At 38.0% G+C, this 11,310-nt stretch overlaps 1 protein-coding gene across 1 annotated transcript; it reads left to right on the forward strand.

Annotated features, from left to right (window-relative positions):
• Positions 1 to 2,740: 2,740 nt before the first annotated feature.
• LOC149788027 (hyaluronan and proteoglycan link protein 3-like) lies at positions 2,741 to 10,572 on the forward strand. The gene is made up of 5 exons (XM_089974303.1): positions 2,741 to 2,964; positions 4,857 to 4,941; positions 6,469 to 6,732; positions 8,595 to 8,854; positions 9,923 to 10,572. The coding sequence occupies exons 1-5, from the start codon at positions 2,845 to 2,847 to the stop codon at positions 9,932 to 9,934; spliced, it is 741 nt and encodes a 246-aa protein (XP_089830429.1). The 5' UTR covers positions 2,741 to 2,844; the 3' UTR covers positions 9,935 to 10,572.
• The last annotated feature ends 738 nt before the right edge of the window (positions 10,573 to 11,310 follow it).

An 11,310-nucleotide genomic window follows, 5' to 3' on the forward strand; every position in this document is an offset into this window, starting at 1 on the left:
TGTGTTTGTAGCAAACTGTGAATGGGAGTGTTTCTTTTAGGTCCGCGAGTTCCATGTGACTGATGGTGAAGTGAGGTATTGTGAGTTTTGGTGTAAGGGAGATGTTTTCCTTCACGGCCGTTCTCAAGACATTTAAAGCTCAGCGTTCGTCAGTCTGGCTACCCAACTTTGACCAGTCAACAGTGACAACATGAGTAGGATCAGCAAATTACTGAAATTTCAGATCCAACTGGAGTATAACAGGCGCCTTCTACATGAGCTAGCAATGGAGCCCATTTCAGAAAGTGCCAGGTTAGATGAGAAGGGAGAGGAAAAAAGAAGAAAGAGAAGGAAAGAATCCTGCCTCACCTCATACTTCAACCTTTGTGTGAGGTCAAGTCTGAGGTGAGGACGCCTCCACAGCCACTAACAGTACCACAGCCACAACAACAACGTCAACAAAAACCACAGCCATTACTACCAGTACCAGTACCAAGAGCCGCTATCCCCGAGACAGAAAACTGGAATTAGGAGTTGAAGAGACACCAAGAACCCCGACAAGGAACAGCATCCCCAGGTGTGGTGTAGAAGAAGAAGAAAGAGGAAACAAATCTTCAGAATCCCAGAAACTGAAGACTGGGATTCGTAAGCCACTCAAGAAGCCTCTGCGCGCCCAACCACAACTGTGAATTGGGAGCAGGACTGGAGTCGTCGTTATGTCTGTGGTGCCAGACCTGGAAGCCTGGAAGATGACATCATTAACTGGGTGAATCTGAAGTTCAAAAAACAAGATCTCTAGAAAAGACACACTATTCAAGTTGCCAATTTGTATGTGTAGAGCAGTATGGCTATAAACACTAAATCCTTTTCTGATATATGTGTGTGTGTGTGTGTGTGTGTGTGTGTGTTGTATAAACGGTACGGGTTCCCGCCCAGCCAATCTTTATATCAAGTAATATGTCCGGCTCCGCCAAACGTTATAGCTGTTTTCCTCCGCTGTCACTGTTTCACCCGATTGAGGTCAGACACTTGCAATATTATTGCCAATGTCCAGTACCGTGACGTCACCCACCTGATTCATTCATATTGTCCCTATACAGGCCCCACTTACCCTTGTCCGTATACAGGCCCGATATTCCCCATGTTAAATTCCCATCGTCCGTTTACTTCCGCAGTGGATTTTGTCCTTGTAATTCGCATCGTCCGAAAAGTGCCCCCTATCACTACTCTACTCTGGCGTTTTTCTGAAACGCTATAAATATATGTCGTGGCGCTGACACTCCCTGCTGAGATGCTATCTGCCACGTGAATAACCCAGCAACGTTACCTTGGACACTGTCTGTGGTCATTGTTAACCACGACAACGTTGATTTACCTCCGCTATCCATGAAAGGGATCAGCCTTTGTTCTTCAACGAGTGATGGTGCCTTTGTTTGCATCCACAACGAAAGCTTTATCATTTTCACCTTACCATCGTCAACTGTATCGGTGCGCCAGACTGCATCGTTGGACGTGGCCTTTCGAACTAGTACTATTGTGTGCTTAGCACCAAAAAAAAACTTTTCTGACATTTCTGCAGAATCCAAAGATGTGGGACAGAGAATAACACACGAAAATTCTTCACCGTCGTTTAACATTGATCGACGTGCAGCAAATCCTAAGTTGAAATTTTCATTCATCGATGCGATTGCATCTCCATCGCCGTTCATTGTTACGTTACGGCTCTCGGGATGATCAGTGGTATCCTTAGCAAACATCATTAATGGACCGGCGGATCGTGAATAATCATCGGAATATCTTGCGAGGCCGAGTATCATCGCGGCAACGTCAACATTTTCCAGACACGATTCAATATTCTTTCTGTCAATGCTTTACGTGGCGCCATAACACCATTATTAACAAAACCAACACGATCTTCAAATCCGTATGCTGTATCATCTGCTTTCGAAAGCTGACTTGCGATCTCAGTAAATGCTCGGCGGGCAATAAATATCTGCTTGTACCCTGAACTTTTAGCTCCATTCGTCCACGTGCGTCAGGTTGACGCACATCATAAGAATAATACTGATGATCACGCACATATTCATCTTTGAAGACTGACGCATCCGTGACAAAAGCAGGATAAGATACACGCTTGAACATTATGAAATAATTCGTTGTTTAAAATTGTTGTTATATTTTTTTCTCTCTGGTCGTTTTTTTTTTTTTTTTTGTCAGTGACGGCACTCCAGCTAATTCTTTTAACCGCTCATTTGCAGCTTGATTTATTATTTTACTGACACTTGCCGGTTTCGCTTAGGTGCTGGGTAGTTTTACTCCTGTGGTCGGACCGCTGTCTTTGATCCCCTAGAATGCTTCACCAGCGCATCACCAACAGTGCCAATGCCCTTATTACGGACAACTTCGATGGCTTTCATTACTAATTGTTTGCAATTGAGATGGCTTTTGGGGCTATTCTTCTGAACAAAACATGAATAAGATCGCCGGGTCCATCTCTGTAGATCGCGCTATAAATCGGTAATCGTGAATTTATCACCCTGACATTTTCAGATCTACGTCGGGCATTGTGTATAATCATGTTATTTGTTATCGCCGATCCAATCACTGTAGTCGGCCAAATATTTTTTTTAGGGGGGTGTCGGTCTCTCATGCAGGCCTCGGATTGGCATTTGGAGAGTTTTTTATCTGCATCCATGCGGCGATGTTTCGTAAAGAAATGTTTGTGCAACAGTTGACGAAGTGTATATTAATAGCGCGATCGGCGACACCTATTTAAAGTCTGCGCCAGGCCGACTTCCCCAACTGTCTGCTTTTCTGTACGCTCGGGGTATCTCTTCTCGTTAAGTCTCTATACTGGTACTAACGATGAACTGTATTACGTGGTTTTGTGCCTTGATTGCCTTCTTGATGGCAGCAACAGAAGCAATCGCCCAGAAAAGAAGTGCACAGGAAGAACCGATATTAGCTGCATTGCGCAATCTTATGGTAATTTTCGTTCTTTCTTGTTTCCTTCCTTTGTTCTTTCCTTGAACCATCAGGAAGTTATTATTTCTTAATTCTTCATTTTTTGTTTTACTTTCTATAATTCCTTGATTTCTGTTTTGCTTGTTTTATTTCCTATTTACGATCCTACCAAATTACATAGCTACCCATCAATGAATCTGCATTGCTCTGTTATATTCATACATTCGCTATATGTTCCGTACAATCGATGTCATTTTGTATCGATTTTATTATTAACGGTTATTCGTTTTTGTACGCGCAATTCCAGCTAACACTTTTCAATAACGGTTTCAACACATTAAAACTATGAGAGTCGATATATAATCATTGTTATAGTCTCTATAGCAATTATTACGCTCATAAATCTGACCGATGTTACAAAAAAAAAAATTATTCCAAAATATTCGAAAGATCTCCAATCCCAAAAGCCGTTCCTCAGAAACGAACCCTTTTTTTCGCCACATTGTATGATACAAAAAATATAAATGACAAGAAAATTATATCCGAGTGTATGTTTCAAAATGTAATTAAATGTCAAAGTCGAGTTCTAAAGTACCAGGCTTTGACCTTTTTTGTATGAAATTGTATTTCTTAGTATATGAAAAAAGAATAATCGCTTGGTAACTGACTACGGCGATTTACTTTCCATGCGTTTATCAGTAGAATATCTCCTTATTGGTGTCACGCTGTCCAATAATTAGCACGAGCCTATTTTCACTCACTTTTGGGCATATCGTTCTCGCAAATAAAAGGGAGATTATAACATTGTTGTCAAGGCGGGGAAGGGAGGGGCTATTCTGGAACCATAAGCTCGTTCGTGCTGACTAGTTCTGGGACGCAGTGAACAGACAGGGAATAAAAACACGAGATCTACATATTACTATTGCTGACTAATCTTACAATCTTCATAAAACTCTCCGTGAGGGTGATGGCAAATATTATTTTTTTTAAACTGCATTAGGATCAAACATGATAAAGTTTGGATATTATTATTCAAATAACATAAATATGTAATTTCATTGTTTAGTTAGACACATTAACATTTTCAGTTTTCACATTTTTACAAAAAGAGATTGCAGGGAAGAAGAAACGTTTTTCTTCCGACAACAGTCCTCAAATTATGTCCCCACGATCGTTTATGAACTTAAGGTTTATGTGTAATGTAAGTGGATGTGACACAATGACTAATTCAAAAAAAAATCTCAATATTTGGCAAAACAAATTGACCCTATTCAAGAACAGTTTCAATTTGTCTTTCAGAGTCTCTACGCACAATTTCGAGTGTTTTCGGTGGTATGAACTGTCTGAATGAAACAAATTGGGTTACTTTCCAGGAATGGCTTGTGTGGGAAGATTCGAGATCTCACTCAGAATAAAGTGTATGTTTTATGCTGGTGCAAGGAAATTGCCCAGAAAAAGAACTGTGCTCATTTGTTTCAAACTAATTTCCTGACTTTATACAGGCTTATATCAACATTGCTGACATTTTTTGTTTGTTATAGCCACATGAACAGTAAGTAAGGAGGTAAATTCAGTGCAGCCATACTTCTTGGGCGTATGAAGGCATGACAAAATTAGGTGTTTGGCCCCGTATTAACCAGCTGCAAATTAACTCCACTTCGTGAACCTTGTCAAAGTTTAGTATTATGTGTTTTTATATTTATTTAAATTCCTGGCATTATTGAATATAATGATGCATAAATGCGTACATTAAAAAGTTATGTAGTATATATTGAAGAAAAAGGTGGATTGAGACCTCAGTATTGCACGCCTAACAAAAAAAGGCAGAGACAAATGTACTGGGGAGAACAGGAATAAAAACAATTTCAATTGTACAAGATTTTACTTCTATTCCCTTTTATGTCTCCATGCAGGAAAGAGAACAATATCCGATTTCATCTTCAGCTGATGCATCTCTTGTTCCAACTGGTCGACAATTGGCCACCGCTTCGCAGCAAGGTTTGTTTCAGATAAAAGCGTTTGGTTGAGGAAGAGAGGAGGTAATTTTGATATTGCTTTAGATGGGTCTTTATTTTTCTTGCCGACCTGTCCAGAGCTTGAAAAAAGAAACACTTTACTCTGAACTGCCCCATAAGTGCGTCCATACGTCCCGTACTTTAAGCTGAAAAACTCTGCCCTTAGACATCAACAGAAAATTATCCAGTTCTCGGTCATATATCAACATCTCTCTTTGCCAGCTCCCCAGCCCCACCCACCCACACAAGAAAACAAAACAGAGCAAAAGCATAAAACAAGTCAAAATGAAATATTAAAAAGTCGTTTTATAAAGCTCCCCTTTGGGAAGCAAGAATTTTGTTTATGCATTCAGGTCGCCAAGACATACGTTAAAATGGAAATGGAACTAAATTTAATGGTTTTTCATTTCACCAGTGTAAAGGTACCGTTATACAAAGCATACCTAGCTCAAATTTCAGCATCTTAAGTGTTAAATTAGGTCTAGACCTACGGTATCCGACTGGTCAAATTTAAGTGTTAAATTTAGGTCTAGACCTACGGTATCCGACTGGTCAAATTTAAGTGTTAAATTTAGGTCTAGACCTACGGTATCCGACTGGTCAAATTTAAGTGTTAAATTTAGGTCTAGACCTACGGTATCCGACTGGTCAAACCTAAGTCAGATTTGTATGTCATCAAATCAGATCGCTAATTTGTAGACTTTTAGATTAGTAGTTAAAACAAATGTATAATACTGTTGGTGAAATACTGGTCAGATTTTCCCTACAAAAGTTACATTTGAATTAAAGTCTGAACATTATAGTCAAATTCAGTCTATTTTCCTTCTATATGAATCTTATATTATAATGTCAAAAAATTAAGAATTAAAAGTTGAAAGTTTTAGAATGTCCTTGTATATACAGAAAATATTGATATTCATATAAAATTGAAGGTATCCCAAAGAGGCAAGATTTGAATGTATAATTTTCTTTAAGTAAATGAATTATATGTTCAAACAGCAACAACTAGATTAGGTATTCAAAGTCACAGAAATAGGACCAAAATACAATACCATCTCTGGAGGATACGTGTTTCTCGTTTTTATGCTAACATCGAGTATGCATGTTACAGTTGATGTAGATCCATTAAAGAGAACTAATTAAAATCGCCTTCAAAACGCCATTGGAGACAAATTAAATATTTTGTTACTCTTCTGATAGACTGATTGTTGTCAGTGGACAAGAACTGTGAATGCTTGACAAGTTTTTAGAATAAAATTATATATTATCTATCAGTCACTATCGTATATTATTATTATTATTATTATTATTATTATTATTATTATCATCATCATCATCGTTGTTGTTGTTGATGTTGATCTGATTCAATCCCTGAACCATTCCACCCCACTGCACACCCCAACCCTTTTTCATTGGACTCTTCCTTGAAAGTTTATATAATTACGTCATGTACCATGATATCTCCTCACAGACTGACCAGAGTAAATATACTGTTGTACATGTATTTTAGTTATATATTACTCGACCAAATACAACCTGGACTTCAATGCGGCCAAGGCATACTGTGAGTCTAGAGGGACATCAATCGCCACTTTTGAAGACTTGGAGGCGGCTTATCAGGATGGATATCAGAAATGTGGATGTGGATGGGCGGCCAATGGAGTTTCATATCTTGTAATGCAAGAGGCCAAAGATGGCTGTCTCTTTTCAATCGGTGTAGTCAAATGCTCTTGGCAGTCAAAATGGGATGTATTCTGTAAATACCCGATACCAGGTAGGACTAAAGTTTTCATATGTAAGCATTCGGTAACATTTCGGTTTAAACACTATTTATGATGAAGCGTGTATGAGAGAATAACAACAGTAAGGAAGAAAGTAAGAATCTGAGCATAACGAATAACGCTGAAAACGATTTGTTGATGCAGGCCACATGTGACAATTGTATTGAAAATAATAATATATTCATATGATCTAACATGCATAAAGTTATTTACAAAATTACTTTAACATAGTATGTGATGAACTACATAGTTTAAATTCAGACCTGAAAGTAAATTTTTAACCATCAAACCAAAAACAATCCATTTGGGAGATGAGACCGCCATATTATACATGTAACCGAAAGAACCATGATATTTCCTTTTTTTTATAAATGTTTTCAAATATATACAATTAACAAAGACATGAAAGAAATGTGACACGAATAATTTGTGTAGTACACGTGTGAACACCTTCATCATACAATGTTACTGCTGAGAAATTCAGATGAAGCTGCAACAAGTTATGTTCATATGATATAACATGCCTATAGTTATTTGCAAAATACGGTTGGTGGGGTGGTGGTGGAAACTGTAAAAATTATGCTCGCTAAATATACAACCCGTATCTCCAAGAATTATTTTGCAAGTGACACAAAGAATGCTGCCCCATTTATTCGTACACCTTAAAACTATATTATATTGGCTGAACGAGTCACGTGACCCCATTCCTGTGTTTGGATGGCCTAGATGGTCTATATTGCTTTGTTTCCAGTGCCCAGCAAGATCCATTCACCCCTCATCACAAATATCCTTGCGCTAGCGCAAACATTTATTATTCAAGAAATTCTTTCATCTGTACCTTTATCTTGTTTTCTGGGTCTGACATAACTTTTTTGGACGTTTATTCAGTAATTGGCAAATCCTGTTATCTGAAATATTGCACGATTATATAACAACATTTCGGATAATGGCTAAACTTAATCGTTACAAAGGATCAGTGCTCGTGTTGGACAGAAGACTTCAAAACAATATACCGTTTTAAAATAAGTTGTAAATACTTAGATACCTGCTCGAGTCATAGTTAACAAACGTATAAGTTGATTTCAATACGCCTGTGTGCTTAGAACAATCTCCATCTAAATATTTTCCATACAGTATTTAGGAACGAGAAGTAAAACTTATTTTAAAATTTTATATCGTTTAACAGCTGAGCAGTCTTTAAAATGCAGACGTCAGTCTGCTTTCTTATATTTTGAATAGTCTGCCAGAATTTCAGTTTAATATCGTAACATAAAATACTCAGGTTCGCCAAGGTTTTATACAGTGTACATATTTGTAGCTAAATCATTCGTAACATTTCATCCACAAATTTATTTTATTTTTATTTTACGGCCCCTGGGTGGCCGAGTGGTCTAAAGCGCGCGCCTTTACCGATAACTGTCATCTCACCTCTGTCCGCGTGGGTTCGGCCAGTGTGGGTATGTGAGAAAGCTTGCCGGTAGCTTTCCGCGGGTCGGTGATTATTAAGGGGGGTGTCGGGCTCTTCCTTCACCAGTTATATCGGCCGCCATGTATAACCAATTGTGTTCTGGAAAATAACGTTAAAGCCACAACAACTTTTCATTGTATCTGCTTGACCATAAAAAGATGAGTTTGTCAACGAAAACAAAAGAGGCTAGACTTTGAGTAAACCAATCTGTGCATGCAGTGTTGTTCTTCAACAGTTCCATCCTAATTGCAACGTGGTGTGAGGAAAGTATTTTCATTTTATGTTGTTTTACTTTAAATTTAATTAGCCAAACTTTTTAAACAATTACATTTTCTAAACTTTCACTTTTCCAGTTATTTTTCTCCTCACTTTAACTGTTTTTCACAGTTTTCCTATCCCAAGACCAAAGCGGCAACTACAAAATGACTTTAGCTCAGGCAAGAAAGAATTGCGAAGACAAGGGATCCAGTCTAGCCACCTTTGAGGATCTACAGACAGCATACAGCCTAAGATACGAGGTCTGCAGCTGTGGGTGGGCCGACAATGGGTTCGCTTACGTCGTCATGCAGAAACCAACTGAGGGATGCATGAAGAGCATTGGGGTCATTAGATGCAGTTGGCAGAACACCTGGAATGCCTTTTGCAAAGTTAGTGAGTTTTTTTACACCACTCCGTGGATAAAAGTAATTGCCAGTGTCAGTTTACCGCAGAAAGCATCGCTTAACTAAAACATATCACTTAATCGGCAGGCGACGGACAGTCGTTCCCAATACGGCGTTAGTCCAGTTCTTCGTGTGAAATACACTCTCTGACAATCTGATTAGAATCAGATTTTCGCTGTCCTAACTTCAGATCTGACGTTGACTGCTTAAGGGTCATGTTCTGGTGACCTTTGAATTAGCCAATGGAAATGCAGCTTTCAAAAACCTGAGATTGAATCAAATCGTTCGGTACACATTCATGCACTTCATTCAAACTGCTCAGTCTCCAAACCCGAAGATATAAGACTTCATCTGATTGGTTAATAACATTAGTGATTATGGTAATAATATAGGTTACAAGAACATGACCCCTAAGCGGTCACTGTTAGATCTTCATGTATAAAGGTGAAGATCTGATGTCAATCAGATTGCACTCTCTGAACGCCAGTGAATTGAGAAGAATTGCCCGCCGGCTCTGAAATATTGTGAGTTAATCAGGCATGGATTGTTCAAGCCCTTTCGGCGATGTAATTAGGCAATTGTTTCATTGTGAAACGTTCTTTCTTGGCGTACAGTAAGTTGTATATTCACAAACGATGCATTGTTATAATACAAGTTTCACTGAGATCTCTATCTTAAGGTCGTATTATATCCGTTGATAGTTTTAATCATTTAATATTTTGAAAAAGAACAAAGAAGATCTGACTTGGTAAGATCTCGTTCAAACTCAATTTAGTCCACTATGCATTACCGTAATTTCAAGATATATATATATATATATATATATATATATATATATATATATATATATATATATTCTACACTGTGACGTTATACTTTGTAGCGTCGTTGTTAAGTAATGCAGTGTCCTAATATTATGTGATAAATAAAATACTCGTTAAATAATAACAAATAACCTCGTGAAATGTAATCGTATTCAATCCGTTTTAAATTTCACATAAAATAAACACTTTTGTAAGATCGTGTCTCTATCAAATCTTTTGCAATTTTCAGGTGAAGCCGTAGTGAATGTACTAGAGCATGTATGACACAATTCAATAGCAGACCTATATCCAGAGAAGAATACATTTCTGAAATGAATACATTATATAAACAACGAAAAGGGGGAAAACAACACACAAAAATTGAACACTCGCATGCAGCTTGTTGAAGGGCTACAGAACTTTTGAGACAGGATTATTTGTGTCTTGGCATCCTATTAAGGGATAATGGGGGACTTGTCTCTGTTCCACAATCAGTTTGTATGGAGATTTTTATAAACTATGTCAGGAAATCGGCTTTCATAACCAGTCTGTATCGAAATTTGTATAAACTATATAAGGAAATCGGCTTTCTTAATCGGTCTTATCGAGATTGTTCTTTGTACTTGTTACAATACAGATGAAAGTATGTAATAGTTATTTTTAAATTAAGTGGATTCCCACAACTGTCTTCATAGAAAGATTCAATATTCAACATGCCGAATCGTTTTTCCTCAACATATTTATTCACCTCCAACCTTATTAATGTCAAATCAAAGGATCGACTGTCTGATTCTTCCACAAACTTGTATGTTATTTGTAGACTATGTATTCCAAAACGTATATCACTTACAATGTAGAAATTATGTCATCAAATAAATAATTTCACTCCTGCAAAATAAACTTGTGTTTTTTTCGAATGCTGAGTGTTGACACCTGTCAGAGAAATTTTGTTTCAACACTGATCGCTCTCCGCCATATTGGACTCGATAAAATGATCAGATGCTTAAGTGAATGATGTATAATAATAGTACATCTGCATATGAAAGGCTGTTTTGTACCGATGCAATACGAGTAAACTACCTTGCCCTCAGGCACGCCAGGACAGTTGACTAGGGCATATCTTGGCAAGATTCGAGCCGTAACTCACTAATTATGAATCTGCCATGTTTAACATAGAGTCACTAGCCCACCACCACCACCACCAGTAAGATTGGTTGCAGTAAAAACTGATGTTACCCTTTCTCGTATTTAAAAGAAATATTATATTTCGGACATTACAAAGAATATACAAATCCCGAAAAGAACCACCGACCCACGATAAGCTACTGGCAAGCTTCCTCACATACCCACATTAGCCGAATCCTAGTCTCGAACCCCTGCAGACAGAGGTGAGATGGCAGTGATCCGTAACGGAGAGCGCTTTAGACCACTCGGCCACTCGGGGTCTCTGAAGTGTGAAGTGTTTGTACAATTTAAAATTTATACAACTTTTACTAGTCGTGTAGTAACATCTGTTACTAATACAGAATTACATATCACTCTATCGTATCAAGTAAGATAAGAATAGATAAATGATTTGCAAACAATCACAAGATGCAAGGACGTCATTGGGGGGGGGGGGGGGCAGGGGTGAGGGCA

The sequence above is a fragment of the Sinohyriopsis cumingii genome, chromosome 11 (genome assembly GCF_028554795.1).
Source record: "Sinohyriopsis cumingii isolate HCF-2022 chromosome 11, ASM2855479v2, whole genome shotgun sequence".
In the NCBI taxonomy this organism is placed as follows: domain Eukaryota; kingdom Metazoa; phylum Mollusca; class Bivalvia; order Unionida; family Unionidae; genus Sinohyriopsis; species Sinohyriopsis cumingii.

What these genes read in the sequence shown, in the direction of transcription:
- LOC149788027 (XM_089974303.1), top strand. Translation starts at nt 2,845, where the DNA reads ATGAACTGTATTACGTGGTTTTGTGCCTTGATTGCCTTCTTGATGGCA. An exon ending in GGCCACCGCTTCGCAGCAAG is followed by an intron (nt 4,942 to 6,468) that starts GTTTGTTTCAGA and finishes CATGTATTTTAG; the next exon opens with TTATATATTACTCGACCAAA. An exon ending in CTGTAAATACCCGATACCAG is followed by an intron (nt 6,733 to 8,594) that starts GTAGGACTAAAG and finishes TGTTTTTCACAG; the next exon opens with TTTTCCTATCCCAAGACCAA.